General features: G+C 44.5%; 2 protein-coding genes and 1 long non-coding RNA gene across 18 annotated transcripts in view; 1 reads left to right on the top strand and 2 right to left on the bottom strand.

Annotated features, from left to right (window-relative positions):
• CLUAP1 (clusterin associated protein 1) overlaps window positions 1-16,153 on the bottom strand; it is a 29,619-nt gene extending 13,466 nt beyond the window's left edge. For 5 of the 7 annotated variants that reach the window (XM_031686996.2, XM_015239300.3, XM_031686998.2 and 2 more), the window contains exons 1-7: window positions 15,773-15,923; window positions 13,301-13,412; window positions 12,349-12,433; window positions 11,912-12,091; window positions 8,234-8,329; window positions 5,846-5,929; window positions 1,356-1,489 (exon numbers count right to left, since the gene is read on the bottom strand). In XM_031686996.2, coding sequence (XP_031542856.1) covers window positions 1,356-1,489; window positions 5,846-5,929; window positions 8,234-8,329; window positions 11,912-12,091; window positions 12,349-12,433; window positions 13,301-13,412; window positions 15,773-15,794 — 713 coding nt within the window. In that variant the 5' untranslated portion in view covers window positions 15,795-15,923. Of the gene's footprint in view, window positions 1-1,355; window positions 1,490-5,845; window positions 5,930-8,233; window positions 8,330-11,911; window positions 12,092-12,348; window positions 12,434-13,300; window positions 13,413-15,358; window positions 15,491-15,772; window positions 15,924-16,128 lie in introns of those variants that run through there. The other 2 variants (XM_072942561.1, XM_072942560.1) reach the window with 2 other exon arrangements.
• Window positions 16,154-16,288: 135 nt separating this feature from the next.
• Window positions 16,289-24,994, top strand: C18H16orf90 (chromosome 18 C16orf90 homolog). Of its 10 annotated transcripts, none has more exons than XM_072942572.1 (3): window positions 16,289-16,581; window positions 23,725-24,078; window positions 24,476-24,994. In XM_072942572.1, exons 2-3 carry the CDS (start codon window positions 23,895-23,897, stop codon window positions 24,631-24,633), a joined length of 342 nt encoding a protein of 113 aa, XP_072798673.1. In that variant the 5' UTR covers window positions 16,289-16,581; window positions 23,725-23,894; the 3' UTR covers window positions 24,634-24,994. The 10 variants fall into 10 exon arrangements, with proteins under 10 accessions (XP_072798673.1, XP_072798672.1, XP_072798666.1 ...); XM_072942571.1 differs by lacking the exon at window positions 16,289-16,581 and adding an exon at window positions 16,590-16,745; XM_072942565.1 differs by lacking the exon at window positions 16,289-16,581 and adding an exon at window positions 16,784-16,934.
• LOC140687062 (uncharacterized) lies at window positions 22,361-23,175 on the bottom strand. Its single transcript, XR_012061110.1, has 2 exons — window positions 22,924-23,175; window positions 22,361-22,624 (listed from the first exon to the last, which is right to left on the bottom strand). It is a non-coding gene; the product is annotated as an uncharacterized lncRNA (long non-coding RNA).
• Window positions 24,995-25,195: the final 201 nt, after the last annotated feature.

The following is a 25,195-nucleotide window of genomic DNA, read 5'->3' as shown; positions in this document are numbered from 1 at the left end:
AGGTTGCTACAAATTAAAGCTGCTTGTTTTGTTTTGTTTTAATGGAGGTACAGGGGATTGAACCCAGGACCTTGTGCATGCTAAGTGCTCTACCACTGAGCTATACCCAGTGCCTCCCCCAACAAAGCTAAGTTCTTAAACAATATAAAATTTAAAAACAAAGCCATAACATAAAAACCTGTTTCAACTCATTTGCTGAATTTATTTTTTTCTCTTAATATTGATCTTAAAGGGAAAACTCTGTTATTTTAAAAATATAAACAGATAAATGAGAAAACAATTTATAATCTTTTGTACTAGAGAAAAACAGAAATTTTTCTATTAAAAAGATCTGGGGGCGGGTGGAGTATAGCTCAGCACAAGGTCCTGGATTCAATCCCAAGTACCTCCATTAAATCAATCAGTCAGTCAGTCAGTCAATCAATCAATTGAATTACCTACCTTATCTAAAAACACAAACAAAAAAAAAACCCTAAATAAAACGAAACAAAAAGATATGAGGCTTAACAAAAATGAATTTACACTTGAAAGGCAGAATTTTTAAATGAAACAAATCCATCTGGCAGCCCTGATTCCAGAGGCAGAAGGGGCACGGTCTTGCCCTTGGCTGGGAGGAAGCCTTGATGCTCCCTGGGTTACGGTCTGCTGTCCCCAGGGGCTGCCTTCCCACAGATCACAGGACAAGGAGCCAGAGCATGGGCCACGCACCAGGATCTCAAAAAAGCAAGTCACATTCAGAGCAAATGCAACAGCTGGACAGAGGAAGGAGTGAAGACAGAAAAATAAAGGGAGAATGAAAAGGGACAAAGAGCAACAGAGATACATACAGAGCAAGGGGAGGAGGGTACAAAAAAAATGGGGGGGGGAGGGAGGACAGGAGGGAGGGGGAGGGAAGGGAGAAGAAGAAAGAGTACACACAACAAAATGTGAGGCACAGCTTTGAAAAGGAAGGTCAGAAGAAAGATGAATTACTCGTGAGGAATTATAAAAGTCTACAATCTACTCAAACCAAGAAACAGGAGTATGTTTCTGTTTCCACGTAATTTATGGCAAGACACAGATCTTAGGAGCCAAACCCTGTAAAACTCTCTCCATCTGGATTTACTTTGCCTTGCGTTCCAAGAAGCTACAAAAGCTTGAAGGGCAGTTCAGGAATTAAGCAGTTTTCCAGACATATGGAAAGCAGTAAAGAGAATGAGTTCAGCAGTGTGCTTGCTAGAACAAGAAACACACGTACATCCTGAAGCAAGGCTTTTTCAGTACTCAAAAAGTTAGTATCACAGACAACAAATCCCCTTGGCCTGTTTTAACTTTCAGAGACAGCTTTCTATCATTCTCCAGGTGCTCACACCTACCTGACACTCTGCAGAGTCTGGAGTCGCTTCTGATTTCTTTCCAGCTCTAATTTCCTCTTTTCAATTTTGGCTTCTAAGTTAGCTTCATCAGAGGCCACGTTATTGAGCAGGTCTTTAGTTTTCTGAACCTGTGCCTACGTTTAACAGGAAACGAATGAGACAAATGTGCCAGTGAGGACCGACAACCTGACTCTTGGAAAAGAAGCATTTCCCCGCTCCCCGGGCCCAGTAACACCATGCTGAACAGAAACATAAGTAAGCAAAGGGAGCAGACCCTCCCCCAGGCCATCACTCACTTAACCAACCATTTCCAGGAGGAACACCACATAGGCCCAGGAAAAATCATGGCCCTTTTTTTCTTTTTCCATGAGCAGAGGGTGTTTCTGCCCAGGGAAATAAATGAAGATGGAAAGAACAGTGTCTGAAGCAGAGCAGAGGCCCGAGACCGCCTGCCAGCAAACTTGTTTAGACTGGCTACACGTCACTCTGAATTGTCTGCCTTACTTTACACTGTTCAGACGACTCCCCCAGCTACAAATACCTGACTTACGGAATACATGCACACATAAGCTTCATATTAGCTTTACTTAGAAGGGAACAGAAAGAAACACTGCCTGCTCCTATCTCTAATCCACGGGCTGTGGGGACTGAGACAGAGGGTTCCTCCTCCCTCTCCTAGGAGCTGAGCCCCGACTGCAGACTGAAATACACAGAGAAACCACTGTTGGTGACATCAGCAAGAACTTGCCTCCCTCAGTGGCTCCAGTGTGACCCAGCCTTTGGGGGGGAGGGGGCAGGGCAGCAGTGGGACACAGGCCTTGGGCAAAGGGGGCTGAATGAAGGGGCCAAGAGATCACTGATGAAAACCGCAGGCCTCCCCATCCTCTTGTAAGAGCAAGTTCCCTTGAGCAGGGGGAGTCCAAGTAAGTGTACTGTGCCTTCGCATTCGTGTTGTCTGGGAAGCCCCAGGTCAGGGCCTGGGGCTCAGAGCTGCAACCTGCTGCACCAGGACTGATGCTGGGAACACAACCAGCTGGGGGTGGAACGCCTCCCCAGGTTCGGACTATCCTACTCTGCTGTTAAGCTCCTAATTTTTAAAAAAAATTTGAAGTATAGTTCATTTACATTGTTGTGTTAGTTCCTGGTGTACAGCATAGTGATTCAGTTATATATATATATATTCTTTCTCATTGTAGGTTCTTACAAGCTACTGAATATAGTTCCCTGTGTTATACAGTAGGACTTTGTTGTTTAACTATTTTATAAACAGGTGTTTGTATCTGCTAATCCTGAACTAATTTATCCCTCCCCTTCTTTGCCCTCTGGTAACCATAAGTTTGTTTTCTATGTCTGTGAGTCTGTTTCTATTTCGTAAATAAGTTCATTTGTGTCATATTTTAGATTCCACATATAAATGCTATCATATGGTATTTGTCTTTCTCTGTCTGACTTACTTCGCTTGGTATGATAATATCTAGGTCCACCCCTTGTGGCCAGGATGGGGGTTCTCCCCTCCAGAACTTCGCATGTCTGTAGCCCCATAAAGATTTATTGGCTGTTTACCTGCAGGGCTCTGAAACACTATGGGGTCCACAAAGAAATCATCTAAGAAACCCAGACACTCTCCACGACTTTGAGAGACAGTGCATATTTGGAACTCATCACTTTTTATTGCCAGTCAACTTATGGTTTAATTTTTTCCGTCTAGGTACACTAACCATTTCCAAGATGCTTTCATGAAGATAATCATATCACTAACCATCCATTTGCTGCAAATACTTAAAAAAAAAAAACCCAGCAGAGAAGTGAGTTCACTCTCAGAGGAAGACAAGGAGGGTCTCCTTTCCGAACAAACAACTCAAGTTGATGACTACTACTTCTCTGAATCCAAGTTAGATTAAAACCTAGTGAATTTATCTGACCTCAAAAACAAGATTTTTAAAAAAGTTCTGTTCCTCAAATAAGATCAATATGATAAACGCAAATAATTTTCTGGTTTTTTTTTTTTACCTAAATGGTCTATATTTTGTAACCTCTTTTAAGTATCCATGTTGTTGATTTGGTTTTATTTTTAGAATTATCAAATACCATGGATATTTTCCAATAACAAAAAGATATCTTGGAGAAGCTGACTTATGAACTAGGTTCCCACGTCTCCACTCTGGCCATTGTATAAAGCTTGTGCTGGTTCAGTCTCAAAAAAAGGAAAAAAGGTATCTTAAGAGGTATTCACCAAGAAATGAACCTCACCCTCATTCATGCCATGCTAACTTGATTCAGGCAGAACACTGACAAGCACAAGAGTACTATCATTAAAAATTTTTTTTTAAATTAGGAACAATCATGAACTTACAACAACTGGGGTATAAGACAAAGCATTTTTTCCTGACCTAGGTGATAGTGAGTTGCTGACCTGATGCTCCATCACCTCTGAATACATTCGCGTGTATTTTCCATGAATGAGCACTTTCTCATACATAACCGTAATACAACCATCAAAGCAGGAAACGAGCACTGATGCGCTATTGCCATCCAACCATCAGACCCATTCAAGTTTCCCACAGTCCCCGTGAAGTCCGTAACAGGGAGTCACCCCTGGCATTCAGTCTGCCTGCCTCCTTAGTCTGGACCTTCAGTCTGGACCAGCTCCTTAGCCTCTTCTGGACACTCATGACCTTCTCACAGTTGAAGAGCAAGGGCCAGGTGACTTATAGAACGCCCCTCAGCTTGCCTGTGTCTGATTAGCTTCAGGTTATGCGTCTCTGGCAGGATAGCACAGATGTAACTGCATCCCATCAGGCGTACTTAACTTCGATTTGCCCCACTACTGGTGATGTTCATTTTGATCACTGGATTAAGAGTGTGTCTGTCAGGCTTCTCAGATAAAGCCTGTTCCTCTCTGTAATTAGTAAGTATTTTGTGGGGAGCTACTTTGAAACTATGTGAAAAATCTGCTCTTTATCAGCTTTCAATGTATTCATTTATTTTTTGTATCAGTGAGAACCCATGCTCTCCCATTTCATTCAATGGTCTATAATCCATTACTATAATTTATTTTGATGCACAAACTGTCCCTGTTGTGGCCAGGGGAAGCCCACTCAGGCTGGCTGCTGTGTCCTTGGCAGATCCTTGTCATTCTTCGACTATTTCCTTGCTTTCTGGCACAAGAAGATCTACTTTCTTGTTCCGGCTCTGGAATCCGACATTTCTCCCCAAGAGCCCTAGTTCCTTTCAGTGGAGAAATGGCATTTAGAAGCCAAGATCTGGGTGCCAGGTGTGCTCAGAGCTAAGAAATGTATGTGTATGTGGGTGTGCATGAGTATGCACATAAACATGTCATACATATGCTACACGGACACATACGTATAACAAAATTTATTCCTGTATCTACCTATATACATACTGAAAACCACGCACTTAACCAACACCTCTTATTTCAAGTTTCATTCTAATTTTATCCCTTTTCATATTGTAACTCCCTCCTCCAACAGTAAGAACCTTGGCTTCCATTATCTTTAACACATTTACTTACTTGATCAATCTGCCTGTACGTAACCAAACTGCCATCTCGGCTGTCCTGCCCTTCTCCCCTGCTGAGGCTCTGACTCCCCGTGCTGGGTCGCCTGGGGAGTTATTACTGTTTTACAACAAGAGTACTACAAAAACCTATCAATCTTTGACTTTTGTATAACTCTCAGCAAATTCTTGTTTCATAGCTACTCCTAATTTTTAAATAGTATATAAAAGGAAGTATAAATACTTCCTAATTTATAACCACTCCTCCATAAGGTTCCCTCGTCTGTGTCTATGGAATAAAATAAATCTCTAATGATGACTGAATACCTACTATGTGCCAGAGACTATGTATGACACACCCTGTCATAATGGATGCTCATAAGAACCCTATGTGGTGGGCACTGTCATTCTCCCCATTTTACAGATGAGGAAAGTGAGGCCCAGGGGCACTTAGTGAGTTAACTGGCCTAAAATCACACAGAGGGATTCAAACCTAAGCAGTCTGAGTCCTGAGTCCCCCCAGCTCTCTGCCTTTCCAATGAATACTTCAGATGAGATGTACAAATAGTACCTGCTCATGGGTGAGTAGTAAAGGCTGGTGGGCATTCTCTTTATTACAGTGCTGTTTAGACTAAAGAAAACCTGGAAATCATCTGAATGCCCAGCAGTGAGGAACTGGTTAAATAAGGAGTGAAGAGTCCACAAAATACAGCATTCACTAAAATTATTGAAGAATTTAAGAGAAATATTAAATTAATAAAACTGACAAAATTTGAGAAACATGAGGAATTGTCCACATTTATAATGCGGAAGCAGCCTAGGTATTCCAGAACGTCCTCTAAATCTGTCACTTCCCTGCTGACAAATCCCTTCTTTGTTACAAAGCCTGGCGTTACTACCCTGTAGGGCCAGGAATTTTTACTATTTTCGAGTTCCAAGCACAAAAACATTAAATAAAAGCAAAGTAATCTTACCAAAGTTTCTTTTATTGCAATTCTCATCACTTTTTCCATCTCATTTATTTCCAGAGGTCTGGCAATTGCTTCTGTTCTCAGTTTCTACGGGAAACAATGAAATGAAATGATGTATTTTTTCAGAAGAGGAATCTCAGGACCAGTTCCCAGATCTAGATATGGCTTATGGACTGGTTCTCAGTGGGTCTCTCATGCAAAGACATTTCTGCCATCACCCACCCCCCTCCAAGTGTCTTCTGTATTCTCAGTATTCTCATCAGTGTAAGGAAGATAAATATTTTTCTCATGTGAGGTTGTGAGGAGGAAATATGCCCATCTGACCGGGGCTAACTCACAATTAATATTTTATAAGTTTTGAACACTTGTTAAGAGATTAATGGCATCTATTCTTTTTATTTTTTAATTTTTTTAAAACAGAAATACTGGGGATTGAACCCAGGTCCTCATGCATGCTAAGCATGCACTCTACCATTCAGCTGTGGGCAACTAAACTCACTATCCATAATCCTTTCTCCTAAATTTGCTTCTTCATCTGCATTCCATTCAGGTAACCCCAAACCAAGTGCAGCTCACCTTGCTGTCTGGCCCCCTGCCAGCCTCCAGAACCTTCTTTATGACACGCCCCTCCAAGTTTCCCATCACTGACAACCGTACCTGGTGAGATCTTGGCTGTGCCCTTAGCACGAACCACTAATCATCAAGGGAGGCATCTGTGCCTATCGCGTCAGTACTGGAAACTTGTGAGACAGGGGAGTTTAACGTGGACGCAGTTACGAGGTTCCTGAAGCACTTTACCAAACTCTGTCTTATGCTTCCTTATTCCACAGTGCACCTCACCTTCCCCACTGGTGGGAAGCTGCTGAGGGCAGGGACCACGACCCACTCAAGGATAGAGCACGGTGCCTTCCTTGCCTGTGGCTGGTGTCAGTCCTCAATGAATGTTTGTTGAGATGGGGATCCTCCTCAGATCAAGACCATATACAGAATCTGAGAAGTACTACATTCAGGGTCTCATGGCTTCCATAGAAACAGTTCAGCTGCTAACTGATTCATCAGTTCATCACAGGACGGTGCTCCAAGGGCCCCCGGGGGACCCTGGTGAGTTCACCAAGTCTCACAATGAAGCTGCAGCTCTGCTGGCAAACAGCAGGCAACTGGCTCTTGTCTCTGGGTCTGTGATGAACACCTGGAGAAACGTTCACTATGGCACTACAAACAGAAAACACGGCCGGCCCAGAGCTGCCTCACTGCTTATCTAAATTAGCTCTTAGGCAGCAATGGCAGTTTTGTTCTGCCAACTACACTTCACCAGGTGGCAACCACTCGGTCAATATATCAAAAGCAGGGACGGTGAGCTGGCACCCAGGTCCCCAGCTTCCGGCCAGCTCCTGGGGCAGAAATGAAAAGTGGGAGGAAAAACACCATGACACTGTATCAGCAATGCCAGAATATAGGCAAGGCCGTGAAAGAATAGTCAGGGATGATACATCTGATGGGAATGGAATGAATTGAATGCATTTAACTCAAAAACATTAGATGTGAGCATAAATGCCATAAATCCCTACAGGCAGAATTAAACAATACTCCATCTCTTCTTCAACTAGTAGGTCCCAAACTGCTGCACATTGGAATCACCTGGAGATCTTTAAAAATCTGGCTCTAACTACTAGACATTTCGATTCTCCGTCATGTAGAGGGGGTGCAACTGGGACATCAGGTGATTTAAAAGCTCTTTGGAGCTCTGAGTTTTAGGAACCTAATCTTCAACAGCTCCTTAAACACAGGGGATAGAGCATACTCCTTGACTAGCATTGGCTGGAATAAGGATTGCAAATAAATTTCAACTGTAACATCAACTTCAACTGATTACTAGGGGCCGCCTAGATTAATTACTGGTTCCCAGCTCTGCTATATGTTAGAATCACCCAGGAGACTCAAAACTCCCGAAACCCAAGTCACATTCTATGCCAATGACACCAGAATGGAAGCCAGGCATCAGGAGTTTGTAAAGATCCCCAGGTGACTCCGCTGGGCAACACGATTTGGGAACCACAGGCTCAGAAGAGCATGTTGCTGGGCAGGGTGCTGAGACTGAGGAAACACATCATGATCAATAAAGCCTGTCACGGGCACAAGGAGGAACGTTCTAGCAACAGGCACTTATTTGCCATTTCTGAACCAGATGCCAAAGGTACCAGAAACAGACCAGTGCCCACCAGAAGCAGGAACAGCAGCAAACACTGTATGTATGTTACTTTCCCACACAGTATCTCAGTTAATCAGGTATAGTTGAATAAAATCAGAAAACAGGGAAAAACAGAATTGGAAAAAAAACCGTAGAAATCTGCTTAGTTAAGGAGGTGACTGAATTATCTGAACACTGCTTACCCTCAACTCCACCTCCTTGCCCAGCAAGTCATACAGATATGCTCCTTTGGAAGTGATTTCTGAAGCAAGCTGCCTGGCTGCTTTCAAATCTGCAATCTGGAAAGAAAAAATCAAAACCAAATTCTAGTAACAGGTTTTTAATAGGCATTCAGAAAGAACCAACCTGTTCGTACCCATTCCCACCTTCAGTTGGGATACTTGACTTACGTGACTACAGAGCACGTTTTCCAGAAGACACATGTTCACATCCTGCAGAAGAGAGCTCCCAAGACACCAGTCTAGGGATCACTGATCTAAGTACAAATTAGGCTGATTCCAGGCCACCTGGGTCTCTCTGAAAACCCGAATGTCAGGTCAATTGTCCTCTGCAACCAGGAGATGTAGTGGGGTAAAGGCTGACACACTTCCTATTTGGACTAGGTCACAATAAGGGACCCCAGCAGCTGTGGGGTAACCAGAGGAGGGGCAACCCCAGGGACACAGTCCTATCATGGAATCCTGATGCTCCATGTTAAATCCTCCCTGTTCCCTCATCCTCTGCCTTTAGACTGACTTCACAGGGCTGCGTGAGGCTCAGATGAGTTCACACGCATGAAGGCCTTACAACAGCACCCGGCTCCCACAAGGTCCTGCTGTGAAGGTGACAGCGATGATGGATTAGCCTCCAGCCCTCTGCACAAGCTTCTTTCTTGGGATTTGCATATCACCCTCTCTTTCTGGAAGATGCTCAATTTCCAAAGAGCACAAACATTTCTCAGCTCTGCCCACTCTCTCTCTCCCCTCAACAATGAATTCCCACCTCCCCTCTTTCATTTTCAAACCACAAGCGACAACTCTCCCTGTCCATTCACAACTGACGACTTTCTTCCCATTTCATTGGTCCTCCAGGATTCTGCTCCGATAGTCCAGCTCCTGGACTAACAGCAGTGAATTTCCAATTTTCCTTCACACTTCTTTTCACACTTCTTCACACAGTTTTCTTTCACACTCCCTCCTAAGCTCTCAGCTTTATGTTGAGATATGCTCCCTCTTATACCCAATTTGGTTAGAGTTTTTATCACAAATGGGTGTTGAGTTTAATCAAATGCTTTTTCTACATCTATTGAGACGATCATGTGATTTTTGTCCTTTCTTTTGTTGATGTGGTGTATTACACTGATTGATTTGCATATGTTGAACTATCTTTGTTTCCCTGGGATGAACCCAATTTGACCCTATGGTACATAATCTTTTTTATGTGTTGTTGGATTCTGTTTGCTAATATTTTGTTGAGGATTTTTGCATCCATGTTCATCAATAATACTGGCCCACAGTTTTCTTATTTGGTAGTGTTTTTGCCTGGCTTTGGTATCAGGGTGATCGTTGCTTCATAGAATGAGTTTGAGAGCATTCCCTCCTCTTCAATCTTTCGGAAGAGTTTGAGAAGCTCTCAGCTTTCATTTTTAAGTTATTTTTAATTGCAGTTTTTATTTATTTATTTATTTTGGTGGGAGGAAGTAATTAGATTTATTTATTTTTAGAGGAGGTACTGGGGATTGAATCCAGGACCTCGTGCATGCTAAGCATGCAGTCTACTGCTTGAGCTATGCCTTTCCCCTGAGAAGCTCTCAGCTTTAATACCGAGATTAAAGCTCTGAGCTAAAGGTCAACGTCTCCACTTGGATATCTCATGGACATTGCAAATTTAACATGCCCCAAAGCGAACCCCTCATCTTTCCTGACAACCCTATTCCTTCCACACTCTTCTCCATTTCAGTAAATGGCAACTTCATCCCTGCAGGTACTCAGACCAAAAACCTTGGAGCTATGATATCGAATACTATCCACTAGTCACATATAGGCATCTTCAGTGTTAAACTGTTTACCATTATATAGAATGTAAACCTCAGTTCCTTGGTCATGCTGGCAACACGTGGCTAGTGGCTACTGTATGGCATAGCATACGTGCAAACACACCCACGGTCACAGGGAGTGCCGCTGCACAGAGCTGCTTCAGGATCCTCCTTGGGCTGCCTGTTTTCTTTCAACCTACATCCAATCCCATTAGATCTACCTTCAAAACGCATCCTAACCTCTGGTTACTTCCTTCCACTGAGGAGTCTGGCTCCTGTGTATGATTTTTGAGGCCTGACCTCAATTACAGCAATTACAGTCAATTACAGCAACTTTACCTGGCAGGCCACATGGGGAATGCCGACCCCAACACCAGTGCCCTGCAGTCTCTGAAGACAGTTGCAGTCAAGGACTCAGGCCCTCTGGCCAGGCATATCCTGATAAAGAGCTGCATTCCCAGCCCCATTCCTCATTCCCAGGTCTCTTTATCTGAGGTGTGGACCCCAGTCTTCTTCAGTGCCTCTGCTGAGGCCACCTTATGGGGAAGGTGGGGAGAAAACTAAGGCCACTTTTCCCACTGACTCAGTACCTACTTTTCCACTCCCAGCCCTCCCACACCTCTGGGTGCATTAAAGCTGCCAAAGTAATCGTGTGAAACAGGGAGTTGATACTTCCTCTGGTTTTAGCCCCTGGCTTATACCACCGCAGTTAAAGACAGTTCTCATTTTTGGCTTGTTGCTTTGAGTCCTCAGACACTGGCAGCTCATCCTCTCTCCCTAAGCTCAGCTGAGCACTCGACCTGTGCTCCACTCAAAGTCACCATTGTCTCTTGCTGGCTTTTTAAATTTTTTTTTGGCAGGGGGAGTAATCAGGTTTATTTATTGAATTTTGTTTTTAAATGGGGATACTGGGGATTGAACCCAGGACCTCATGCATGCTAAGCACACGCTCTACCACTGAGCTATACCCTCCCCCATCTCTTGCTTTCTAACACTTCCGCCTCTGCTTTCCCCTTCAGTCTGATCTTAACCCAGCAACCAGAGTGATTCCTCTAATGTAAAGTTTCTAGTCATGCCCTTCTCTCTTCAAAACTCAACGATTTTCCACCTCAGGTAAGAAAGTCTTCTGGGGGAAGAGTAGAGCTCAGTGGTAAGTGCATGCTTAGCATGAACGAGGTCCTGGGTTCAATCCCCAGTGCCTCTATTAAATAAACAAACCAAATTACCCCCTACCCCTACAAAAAAAACCCAAAAACCAAAAAGTCAGTTTTAAAGGACCCAGGGACCACAGGGTCTATCACTGCCTCCCCTCCCAACTCTGACCACATGGCTGCCTTGCATTTCCTCAAACACACACAGCCCACCTTCCACTGAATGGCCTGCTCTTTTCCTCCTTCAGATCTCTGCTGAAGATGTCACCCAATCCTCAGGGTGAGGACTGTCACCCTGAGGCTGACCCAGCTCCCTACGTGGGATGTCACCTCCATGCCCTGCAGCCCTCCCCCACTTTGCTATCCTGCACACACTCAGCACGTCTGACCCGCTGCTCCTTCTGCTTTGGGGTTTATGGCCTGACTCCACAAGCTGAGCCGTGGGTACAGAGGATTCCTATCCTTGCCGTTCACGCCTGTATCACTGGTGCTGGAACGGTGCCTGGCAGACAGCAGGCTTTCAATAAATAGTTGCATGTATCGTCCCTTCTGTTTTTATCCAAAAGCAGATGAGCACAAACCTCGGGCCTCGGTCAAGCAGTGAGGAAAGAAGGGGCGCTGTACCTGACGGGCTCCGTTTCACAGTTTGAGAAATAAACATCCCATCCCTCACGGCAAGCCTTCCTTGCCCTTACCTTTGAGCTAATATCAAACTTGAACTTGCTGGTATCTTCCTCTCCTGTCTTAGAGCCCTCCATCCCTTTGGTCATCATAGCGTTGTACAGGACAGACGTGATCTTCAACAGCTCTTTCACTGCGTGCCCATCTGCTTGATAAAGCTTCTTAGTATTGAGTTTTATATGTGCCTTGGTGGCCTATTTTCAGACCAAAAAAAAGAAGTTTAAGATCTTTTCCATGTAAAATCTAAACCAAATCCCATGTAGGTCATTTGAAACTGTCTCTGCCAACATGATTCACTTTTATTTGTGTATTCTTTTTCATATTCTGTTTCACCATAGGCTACTACAAGGTATTGAATACAATCCCTTGTGCTACACAGTAGGACCTTGTTGTCTTCATCTCCTTCTAACATATTTAATTATACAACTCCATCAAATAACTGTGAACTAACCATGAACTGAGCAACTGCCTTAATGAAGAAAACTCGGTCTTGTTCAGTCTCAACATCAGAAGGGATGTCAGTCTGAGGTTCATACCTATTGCAGGGAGAGAGAAGATACGAGTTAATTAAGCAAAAAGTCCACAGTGAGAAAGAACAGGAAGCTGAGTCCCCAGCTAAGGGAGCAGGAGTAAGAAAAGGCTTCAGAAGCAACACAAAATACCAAACATCCGAAAAAACAAATCCTCACCTAATGATAGGCTTAATGGATTTTAAAAATCAAATTTGGGGCCCAGCTTACAACATTAAACCTATCTCGGACTCCAAAGTTTAATTAAAATAATCAGAACTATTACTCCAGCTGCCAGCCCCTGGCCCAGCAGTTGCTGGAGTTCCTTCCTCTGAGTTATTGGTGACACACCAGGGGTCAGCGGGGTCAGCGGACTGAGCCCTTGACCTCTTTCTGTACAGCCTGCAACCTAAGAAGGGTTTTCACATTTTTAAAGGGTTACAAAAAATAAAACACAAGGAAGAATATATGACAGAGATCTTACGTACCCTGCAATGCCTGAAAGACTTGCTATCTCCTTAACAAAAAGTTTGCCAATCCCGAATCAAATTAGATTTTTCATGCAAAATGAAATCTAAATTATTTTCAATCCAGTGTGCTCAATGGAATGTGTGAGGAGGTCCTGTTACTCCCTCATGAAGGTGAGAGGATGAGGAGGAGCCTGGATGAGCCCCAAGTGCCTGCTTCCTACTGAGAATTCTTTAACCGCTGCCTGGTGCACTCCCTCCTCCCACAGTGTTCTTCACACTCAGCTGATTTTTAACAGGTTACAAATGACTCTGTCCAATTTTACTGAACTTTTCTTTTTGCTTCACAAAAGTATCCTGTTTCTAGGCAGCTGATGAATAAAAATCTAGTATTCATTCTTAGACCTCACTAAAGTGCAGTTCTAACCTTTTCACAAGCCAGAGAAGCACTTCAGATACAAGTCCGAAATTTGGTGTGCGGAAATTTTCCATAGAAATATTTCGAGGGTATCCCAAGGCTCGCATCATCTCTGTAAAATCTGTCCAAGGTAAAGCACAATTTAGCCAGTTCTTTGTCAAACAGCAACGACTTATTAACTTAGACACCTTCTTTCTCTTCTTATCCCCAACCTGACACTTTTATGGACTATTTATCAACTCTAAGAAAGAAAGAAAAAAAGAAGATAAAAGTTAAAATACTTAATCTGCTTCCTGAAAAACACTTATTTAAGTTCAACGGGAGAAGTAGAAACTATACATTAAAACGGGGTTTTGGGACTGGCTGTGAATTTAATTTCTCTCTTGGATACCTCATTTATCTCTTGGATATCTTTCTCTTTACCACTTAAAATGAGAACTAGCTGGCTTTATGAAATGTCATAAAGAAAAACATTTTTAAACATTAACTGTGTTTTTTGCGGGGTGACAGTGGTAAGGTGAAGTCCGTGTTCCTGAGTTATTCCTGAGTTGTCCTCTTTTTTTAGGGAGCACACAGGACCTTAGTAACACAAATTTAAGACGTCAGTTGCGCTGTATTTACAGAAATCTTAAAGAGAATGGTTGAACTGTAGAGCAATATTTAGGTTTATTATCAAACAGGCTAGAACAGTAATACTAATACTTGCTGTGGTCACTAAGCTTTAAGCAAGACTTGGAAATAAACACAGTATTTTTTCAGTTCTCACGATGTGCCAAGATCTATATTCAGTGTGCTTCTGGCTATACAACATCCGTCCTCACTCTTCTTGAAGGTAGAGATGCAAAATGTCCCAATGATATTCACAAATAAGCGACCTGGGCAATTGGAGGTTAGACTGGATTTCACCAGACAACACAAGAGAAGAGAAGAGAAGGGCACAGGGAAGAGCAGCAGCATAGGAGGGCCCCATCACTGTTTTGGGGGAAATCTGAATTGAAATGATGGAAAACAAAGCAGCAGCTCTCCCATCACAGAGTCAGGCACCACCTAAACATTTCACCAAGCTAAAGAGTAGTCAAGTTCTGTTAATTCCGCAGTATTATTGTCAAGATGGAGACAATAAGATTCTTACCATAAAATGCACAATTGTAATGGCACTTTAAGGTCAAAATGCTCAGAAATCCCCTTCCTGTACACTCTTCCCAACACAACTCCATTCAACGTCCCCTAGCAGAATGCCAGCCTTCCCAAATTAAGAGGGAGGAGACACTGGTCTCTATGACATAAGGGCACCAAGAACCCCCAAATCCCAGAGGGCATAAACTCACATAACAGTGCTAGTAAGCATCAGTAAAATGTGGTGCCTCTTCCTGTATGTTTACATTGTAAAAAAAGAGCAATTCAAACTGAAAGGAGTAATTTTTAATGGTGAAATTTCAGGCACCAGCAACTCGGTTAGAAAATTGGCCTTAAAGAGGTCCCTCAGATCACCCTCAAATTGGCAATGCCTGCTACACCAATGCAGGTGGGGCCAGTTGGCTGCACTGCTACAAAGTCAGAAAATGATAGTGTACAAAAGGCAAGAGATTGAGTCACAGTCTGATGTTTTGATCCTTGTTTCCACCCAGTTCTAGCTGTGTGACCTGAAGCAAGCTACTTTACCTCTTTGTGCCTCAAAGAATTATACGCTACATCTCACTGTTTAAGTGAAGACTAAAATAAGATACTGATGTAAAATCCCTGCTGTGTAACAGGTGTCCCCCAAAGTAGTAGTAACTAAGTCTCTTATCCCCATTCTTCCACTTCCCCACCCTTCTAGACAAGGCACATAGGTTTCCTTCGCCTCACCAGGTCCTTTAGATAAGGACGCAGACTTTGGAGGTTAGACAACATGAATTCACACTCCAGCACCAGCTCTTACCACCTGTGTCTGTTTACCGAGTTACCTGACCTCTTTGTGCCCATTTCCTCGTCTGTAAATGCAGGAGCACAGTTGTTTAGAGGAGTAAATGAAATGATGCACGTACATAGGACAGGAAGTACCGAACTAACATCGGAAAATTTTACCTGCAATTATCATTATTCACCAGCCCTCTCCTAGGTTTTGTTGTTCATTTCTCTGAGCTCTAAGCTAACCCAACTCAAAAACGGTCTCTGCGTTTCCCAATACGATCGCGAACAGCCCCATGTGGCTATATAAACCGATTAATGTTAGATAAAATTAAAACTTAGGTTCCTCAGCCGCACTAGCCACTCGTGGCAGATACACAACCTCCCATCATCGCAGAAAATGTTACGAGACAAGGAAGGGCCGGGGCGCTCAGCCTCGGGGTTGGCAGCGCGCCAGGGGCGCCCCTGGGCTGCAGAGGCCCGGGAGGGGCTCCGGCGCGCGAGCCTCGGCGGAGCCAGGACAGGGGGCGCGCCAGGCCTGAGCCCGAGTCTTGGGAAGACTGCAAGTCACAGAGGGCAGGGCTGCCTTACTGCGGAGGTCGCGGAAAGACATGGCGCTCTGCTCCGGAGAAGCCAACGGTCTCCGCAGCTCGCCACTCAGCGCTCATGAGTCTCTATGGCAACGCGCGGAGCCCGCGACGGCGCGCAGCCGGGGCCAAACAATACGGGCGGCAAAACGGCCGTGCCGTGTGCGCATACTCCATGCGGGCCCGAGAGAGGGCAGCCGGCCGGCAGGGGGCATCCCGCGTTGCCGAGGGAGCGGGCTTTGGGATCCAGCCCCAGCTGACACCTGGGCCCTCTTCACACAATTGGCAAACATCTGGCACTGGCTAACACGGTCTGAGCACCTACTAAGTGCCTGACACTATGCTAGGCGCTCTACATACTGCTTCTCATTTCCTCCTAAACTCCTCTAGAAAGAATGTACGATAATGTCACGAAGCTGAGTCTCCCGCCTGGGTCCTGTGCCCAGCACACTTCTCTCTGGCATGTGTAAAGTAGCTAGCCGCGCCCCCGACCGAAGCCCTGGAGAAGCGCCCGCAGCGCGATGGCGTTGAGACCCCGGACTGCGAGGGACAGGCAATACTAATTGCTGAAGTGGCGAGATGAGGCCCGGCTGCGACCCGCGCATGCGCAGCCAGCCTGGGCTTCACGACAGGCCGGAAACCGGCCCGGTTCTTCGCGCCATCGGTTGTCTGTCCAGCGGCCAGAGTTTGAGGGAGGGTTGAGCGCGCCGGCAGCTCACCAGTGAGGATCGCACCCAACACGTGGTCGGATCAGCTGGCAGCTCACTTGGGAGTCCTCTCCACCGGGATGTCCTAGTGGGAAACAGGCGACAGGTATGGCAAGGGAGCTGAAGTGAGCTGAGCCCAGAAGGGTGGGCGAAGAAGAGGGACTGCTAACCGCTGGGACGCCCTCCACCCCTGCGTTGGTTTTGGCAAAGTAGCAGACACGTAAATACACCCATCTTAACGGAAGTCCCGAAATAGATCACACTTACATGGTTAGTACCACGAAGGTGATAGCCCTTCAGTGGAGAAAGAATAATCTTTCAACAAGTGATGGAACTGAGTTCATAAAAAATTTTCCCAATAATATCTACCCATCTGAGGGCCAGTTCTGCCCGTTTTCCCAGAGCACAAAATGCCTCGTTCTGATTTTCACCGGGAATTCCTTTCAGGGTATGTTGCAGGTCAGTGACGGCAATGGCTAATGACTATTGTTGTAGTACTGGATAGTGGCCAACATTCTATGTTTCATAATCTCCCTTTCAAGTCTTCATTTTGACCAAGGTTTGGAGGCATTTCATGACCAGTTTGTCCACGGTGCTAGGAATGCTTATACCCAGGTCAAGGAAGGATTTCATTGATAGGCCACTCAGCATGCTATTACTGGACTGTTAACAACAGCCAAAAGCCTCTGGACTGACTTTTCTGTCTTACTAGTCTGTCGTAGTCCAGGAAATGGCTCCCTACTGTTGCTTCTTCCCAGATCTAGAGTTACACCATTAAAATCATTGATCTTATAGAACTGTATATTTGATCAATCATTTCAAGTAACCTAGTCAATTATTTTTATCGAAGACTCAGACACACATTCGGTAATACAAGAAACAATAATCTTGTAAAATAGAAGACAAGTAGTAAAGCTAGTATCATTAATATGGCCATCAGGAAGTATTTAATCTACAAACTTCCATTAAGTTCAGCCCAGTATCTCCCCAGGTCATCTGACCTGGTCTGTTCTGCACCATTCATTATCTTTAAGAGAAATGATATATTGGCTTTATACATAAAGTTCACCAAAAATACATGCATCGTGACTCATTATAGGATTGAGAAAGGAATGTTGTCTTCAAAGGAGTTACATGGCTGACATCAGAAGAAGAAAATTTGACCTTTATGGTTGAGCAGGTATTCCTGCTGTTGGGGAGGTCTGGTTAGTGCATAATACAGATGCACAAGGCACACAAGAGGGGAGGGAGGAGGCCCAAATGGGTGGAGAAAAAAATTATGTTTAAATTTTCTTGTCTTGCTTTAAACTATGAATGTTACTTCATTACAAATAATAAGCAAAGGAAGATGCTTAAGATTATTTGTCATCAGAGAAATGCATAGTAAACCACAAGGTATCAGTGGGTAGTTATTTGAATAGCTAAAACAACAGACACACAACAACAAAAACCCTGACAGTTCCAAGGGCTTGAAAGGATGTGGAGCAACGTGGCCTTTCATACATTATTGTTTGAGAATGGGAAGCAGGACAGCCACTTTGGAAAACACTTGGTAGTTTCTTTTGTTTTGTTGTTTTTGTTTTTGGGGGGAGGTAATTAGGTTTATTTATTTACTTTTTTTTTAAATGGAAGTACTGGAGATTGAACCCAGGACCTCTTGCATGCTAAGCATGTGCTTTACCATTGAGCTATACCCTCCCCCGCAACTTGGTAGTTTCTTAATAAACACATTTAACATACAGATCATCAATCCCACTCATCAAATCCCATTTGCCCAAGAGAAATGAAGACTTACATTCACACAAAAACCTGTACACAAATGTTGATAGCAGCTTTGTTTATAATCGCCCCAAACTGGAAACCACTCAAGTGTCCCTCAACTTATGAATGGATAAACACACTGCAGTACATTCACATAATGAATTACCACTCAGCAGCCAAAAAATAAAGAAGAAAAAGAAGCCAACTGCTGAAATACACAAGGACAATGATGACTCTCCAGCGCCTTATGCTAAGTGGAAGAAGCCAGACTCAAAAGGCTTTCTACTGTACATTCCATTTATATGACAATCTGGGTAAGATGGAAATATAAAGACAAAACAAATCAGTGGTTTCCAGGAGCTGGGTGTCAAATAATTTCAGGGTGATGGACCTGTTCTATATCTTAATTGTGGTGGTAATTATACGGCAGTCACTGTTTGTCAAAACTCATACAGCTGTGCACTAAAAGGGGTGAGTTTTGCCATATCTAAAATTGTATCTCAGTGAGCATGACTTAAAAATTAGCCTTAGAAAAACAAAGCAATCCAATGGTTTCCTATTGTAATTCAAATAAAACTCACTCCCTTTAGCTGCACCTCCTCTGCTCCCCTCACTGCCTTCCCTCCATCCATCCTACCCTGCTCTCTGTTGAACAACCCCATCTTCCTGCCTCCTGGCCTTTGCATGTGCAGTTCCCAGGAGCGCTCTTCCCAACTTCAGATCTTTGTGAAGAGGCTTCCCGGACTACCTTCACCAAAGCAGATCCTTCCCGGCCACTCCCTATTACATCACCTTATTTTATTTTCATAGTATGATCTAGAAACATCTCCTTTGCTTATCTTTTGTGTCTCTGATCTGGACATGTAAGTGCCATGAAAATAGATACCTTCTCTGCCCTACTCGACTCTCTCCTCAAGTCTCCAATAGTATTTAGTGCTACATAAGCCCTCAGAACATGTATGTTTAATACCTGAATGAATGAATGAGTGAGCAAGAGTACATCATCCTCACTCCAGTGAGGCAAAGGGTCTTTGAGGAAAGGCCATGTCCCCACTCTCCCCTCATGCTCTGTGCTGACTCTGTCATGCCCAGTTCAGGGCTGGCACAATAGGCCAGTGGAAGTACAGCAGATCTGCTGTAAGTTAGGGCTAACTGGTGTGCATAGGCATCTAGAGCTGTCCCTAAAGCCATGTGACCTTGGGAGGTTAACCTCTTGGTGACTCATATTCTTCAGTGTTACAATGGAGATCGTGATGCCTGACAGGGTGGCTGTGAGGGCTACAGGAGAAGTGATGGGTGTTTGGGGCAGACAGCACTTGACATCCACTGTAGACAGCAGAGCACAGAGGGAGCACCGACAAGGGGGCCAGAGCCCCCCTCCTTGGTTTTAAATTTCTTTCAACTGCTTTATGGACAGAAGATAAAGTGCATATATTTAAAGTGTGCAATTTAACAAATTTTGGCAAGCGTATACATGCAAGAAACCATCCCCACAGTCAAGAGAGAAACACATCCTTCACCTCATTTCCCCGTGCCCAGCCCTTTGTATTATCACCCTCCTGCCATTCCCTGTACCCCAGGCAACCATTCCTCTGCTTTGTGTCATGGTAGACTTGCGTACTTCTAGAGTTTTCTATACATGTTATCGTATAACATATGCTCCTTTTTTTCTGGCTTCTTTTACTCAGCATAATTATTTTGAGACCCATCCATGTTGTAGCCTGTATCAGTAATTCATTCCTTTTTACTGCCGAGTTGTATATCCATCACATGGATAGACTGCAGTTTTATTTACCCATCACTGGTTAATGGACATTTCCAGTTTGGGGCCAGTACAAATAAAGCTGGTACAAATATTCAGCTAGAAATCCTTTTACACACAATATGCTGTCTTATCTCTTCAGTAAATACATAGAATGACACATCAGAGTCATAAAGCAAGTGAATATTTAACTTTTTTCTTTTTCAATCAACTTTTAATTTTTGAATAGTTTTAGATTTTCAAAAAAGCTGCAAAGATAGTACAGAGTTCCTGTAGATTCCATCCACCCTCACACCCCCGTCACTGATGCATTTCTCATAACTGATGAACCAACACCGACACATTATTATTAACTAAAGTCAAAATTTCTTTATTTTTAACTTAATGTCCTTTTTCTGTTCCATGATTTGATTCAGGACACCACACTGCATCTAATTTTCATTTCTCTTTGGGTTCCTCTAGATAGTTTTGTGACAGTTTCTCCAACTTTCCTTGTTTTCGATGACCCTAACAGTTTTGAGTAGTGCTGGTCAGTTACTTATTTTTACTGTGGTAAAATATACATAACATAAAATTTACCTTTTTAAGTGTACAATTCAGTAACACTAAGTACATTTGAAATGTTGTTCAATCACCACGTCTATTTAGCTCCAAAATATTTCAATCACCCCAAAAGGAAACGTCACACCAATTAAGCAGTCACTTCCAAATGGGAGTGACTCCCCTGCCCCCATCCCTGGTAATCACTAATCTGCTTTCTGTCACTATGGATTTATTTATTCTGCCTATTTAATACAAATGGAATCATAAAATATGTGGCATTTTGCATCTGGCTTTTACCACTGAGCATTATGTTCCTGACATTAATCCGTGTTGCCCTGGGTATCAGTACTTCTTTCCTTTTTATGGCTGAATAATATTTCCTTGAATGGACAGACTACAGTTTGTTTATCCATCCATTAGTTGATGGACATTTGGGTTCTTTCCACTCTTTGGTTACTTCTATGAATAATGCTGCTATGAATATTTGTGTATAAGTATTTATTTAAATACCTGTTTTCAGTTCTTTTGGGGTGTATACCTAGGAGTGGAATTGCTAGGTCATATGGTAATTCTATGTTTAACTTGCTGAAAAACTGCCGAACTGTTTTCTATAGTGGCTGTACTATTTTACATTCCCACCAGCAGTGTAGGAGGATTTCAGATTTCTCCACATTCTCATTAACACTTGTCATTTTCTGTTTTTGTTGTTTTTTAGAGCCAACCTCATGGGTGTGAAGTAGTGTCTCATTGTAGCTTAAATTTGCATTTTCCTAATGACTAATGATGTTGAACATCTTTTCATGTGTTTGTTGACCATTTATATACATCTTATATGGAGAACTGTGTATTCAAATTCTTCACCTTTTTTATTTTACTTTATTTTGGGAGGGAGGTAATTAGGTTATTTATTTATTTATTTATTTATTTATTTATTTTTAGAGGAGATACTGGGATTGAACCCAGGAACTTGTGCATGCTAAGCATGCGCTCTACCACTTGAGCTATATCCTTCCCCACCTCTTCACCTATTTTTAAATTGAGTTGTTCGTCTTTCTGTTGAGTTGTAAGAGTTCTTTATATATTCTAGATACTACACTCTAATCACATATACAATTTGCAAATGTTTTCTCTCATTTTGTAGGCTGTCTTTTCTTGATAGCTTCTTTTGCAGCACAAAAGTTTTCAATTTTGAAGAAGTCCAATTTATCTGTTTTTGTTGCTTTTTTCTTTTGTTGTCATATCTAAGAACCCATTGCCAAATCCATCATGATGAAGGCTTACCCCTGTTTTCTTCAGAGTCTTATAGTTTTAGTGTAGTGCTTATATTTAGGTTTTTGTTGCTTTTTGAGTTAATTTTTTGTATATGGTGTGAGGTAGGGGTCTAATGCCATTCTTCATTCTTCATTCGTTATCATCTGGACTTCCAGTTGTTCTCTTCCATTTGCTGAATAGACTATTCCTTCCCCCACTGAACAGTCTTGGCAATCTTGTCAAAAATCAATTGCCCATAGATGTATGGGTTTATTCTCGGCTCTCTACTCTATTCCATCGGTCTAGATGTCTAGCCTTATGCCAGCTCCACACTGTTTTGTTTACTGTAACACTGTATGTAGTAAGTTTTTAAGTCAGGAAATCTGAATCTTCAAACTTTTTCTTTAAGATCATTTTTGGCTTTTGGTCTCCCTTGTAATCTACATGAATTTTAGGATCAGTTTTCCTGTTTCTGCCTAAAAGGACATTGGGATTTTGATAAGAATTGCATTGAATCTATAGATCACTTTGGGGAGGAATGCTGTCTTAACAATATTAAATACATGAATGAGGATATTTTTCCATTTATTTAAGTCTTATTTTTTTTTCAGCAATACTTTGTAGTCTTCAGTGTTGTCTTGTACCTCCATGGTTAATTTTATGACTGTTTTATTCTTTTTGTTCTTTGCTTGTGTGTAGTAATACAGTTAATTTTTGTGTGTTGATCTTGTATCCTGTGATTCTGCTGAACCTTATTTGCTGATAGTTTTTTTTTTAGCTCAAGTAGTTCTTTTTTGAGTGTGAATTTTTCCTGTCTATAAGATCATGTCATCTGTGAATAAAGACAATTTAAAGTTTAACTTTTTAGAAACTGCTTCTCAAACTGGTGGTACCATCTTACATTCCCTGCAGCAGTACATGAGAGTTCCAGTTCCTCCACATCCTGCTTCACAGTTGGTACCATTCACACAGTATGCCATCATCTACTTATGGGAAAATGGACAGAAAAATTAAATGAGCTGCCCAGTCATCCAGAACCACCTGTCAGCATGCTCAAAGCACTAACCCAGATATAACCAAGTCTGCACCCCTAAGCTTTCATGTCCCACCCATAGATGAGGAAATGGATACCTCAAAAGATCATCCCAGGAAGTGACTTCCCAGCCTGCAAAAGCTGTCTGCCTATCTGAAGCCAGAGGGACCAGGAACCTCCCCTAGGATTCCATCTCCATCCCTTGCCCTCCTCCCACCCTGATCCTGCCCTGGACATCATCCTTTCCCAAACTCAGGGGTCCAGGAAACCCAGGAGTCTTCCCTGTGACATCATAGAGCTGGTTGCCAGGGGAGACTTGCAGACTCAGCCCCTAGGTAGGGAAGAGCAGAGCCCTGCTGCACAGGAGGCCTGGCCACTCCTCCCTACCACACTGGCCCTCCATGGAAGCCTTGGTCTGTGCGTTCTCTGAGCTGCGCATAAGAGAAGGTGCCGGGCTGCGGGGAGGAGTGGCAGGAGCAGAGATGCCCTCCTGTCCTGACCTGGGCCCAAAGCCACACGGGTGGCCTTAGGGACATGCATGCGTGGGAGAGGGGTATGGCCACTGGTCCAGGCTGTGCGACCCTGGGTACCAGAATACTCTTTCTAGGGTAGAGGGCAAAACGGGTTGGCAGAAAGAGCCTGAAGTCCTGAAAGTGATCTTGGTGCCAAGGCTCAAGCTTCTCAGAGCTCCTGTTAGTTGGGAGGGAAGCTATGTGGGGTGGGAGGAGGTGGGAGGTGGTGGGAGGCAATGGGAGGCAAGGGGCTGAGCCCTTCTGACAGACAGGTAAGCTGAAGCTCCGCAGGCGGGGGGTGGAGCCCATCTCACAAGCATGTGACTGCGTTTTCCCCTCATGGCCACTGGCCCACCGGCCACCACCCTCCTGCTCTCCCCTCCACAGATGCAGTGAGCTGGGCCGGAGGACGCCCCAGCCACCCTGACATTCCATCCAACATCTACGAAGGGGGGCTGGGGGCCCAGCAGCAGCAGTGCCCCAGTGCCCAGGGAAGCAAGCCCAAGAACTTTCGGCTGCGCCACCTCCGGGGCCTGGCCCTCTATCTGCCGGGCCACATGCAGCCTGCTGGCCAGTGTGAGAGCCACTGGCTGGGCCGGCTCATGGCCAGGGGCTGCCTCCCACAGCCCAAGGGTGTGGCCTGGCCCCTGGAGCTACCACAGGGGACTGCAGGCCCAGGTAACAGCCACCGCTCAGCACTTCTGGAAGCTCAAATGCCCAGGGACAGCCTAGGAAATACAGGTGAGCACCTGTCCAGGTGCTGCAGGGCTGGGGATTGAATGGGAAAACCCAGGGAAGGGTGGGGCAGGGGAATCAGATGGACCTAGGTGGCCCTTCTCCACTCCCAAGCCTCCTGGGTCCCTGTCCCAGCTCCACACTTAATGAAGGATCTTGGGCGGCTCTCCCCAACTGGCTGGGCCTCAGTTTCCCCATTTATAAAATCAGGGGTTCAGGTTAGATAAGGGTCCTTCTAGTTTGAACCATGTTTCCCTCTTTCTTCCCTCCTCATGGGTTCTCTTTAAGGAGAACTTCCCCTCCCCTCCTGTTTTGAAGGATGCCAGGTTCTGGGGGTCACAGGGTGGACTGGCAGCCTCCCCTGGGTACCTCTGAGTGACTCTTCTCTCCTCCCTTTCCTCAGCTTCCAGTTCCAGCATGGACCCAGCCAAGGGTGCCCCCTCCCAGTCCTGTCCCCCTGAAGGCTTGGGGCTCAGGCCCAAGAGATCCTGGGGGGCCTCAGAGGAGCCCACCTGTCCTTTGTACAAGAGAACTCGCTTTGGGGCTCTGGAGAGGCCATAGGGATCCGAGTGCCAGGGCTGGTTCTCCCAGCCTGGGACAGGAGGGGAAAGGATGGCCCAGGAGGAGGAGGTGGCAGGTCCAGGAAGGAAGGGCTCAGTCCCTACCAGTGGCACCCCAACGATGAGACACTTGGGCAGCTGCCCAGCACCAGAGCCTGGGCCAGCCTCAGGAAAACTCAAGGGGGAAGGGAGGAGGAAGTCCTGCAGGAGGGACAGAAAAAACAAATCTGGGCATGCTCTTGCAGCCTGCTCCAACTCAAGTCAGCCACTTGTACCTGAGAGGCTGGGTGGAGCAGAGAGTTTGGGCTCCCAAGAGGCCGGGGAGCCTGCAGGTCTAATATCAATAAAAGCCAAGGCCTGCACCTTCTGTCCCTGTGGTCTGTCTGTCATCAGGCAATTCAGCCAGAGAAACTGCCCCTTGGCACCTGTGTTCTGAGAGCAAAGTTCTGTGTTAATCGATCCTGGGGAATCCAGGTGTTCCACCCTGAGTTGAGAAGGGAGCCGTCCTCCTCTGGGTGGGCAGGGTCTCAGCAGGCCTAAAAGCAGGGCTTGGCACTCTGGGC

The sequence above is a fragment of the Vicugna pacos genome, chromosome 18, assembly GCF_048564905.1.
Source record: "Vicugna pacos chromosome 18, VicPac4, whole genome shotgun sequence".
NCBI lineage: Eukaryota > Metazoa > Chordata > Mammalia > Artiodactyla > Camelidae > Vicugna > Vicugna pacos.
The sequence above is the reverse complement of the archived record's forward strand: the minus strand, read 5'-3'. Positions and strand labels throughout refer to the sequence as shown.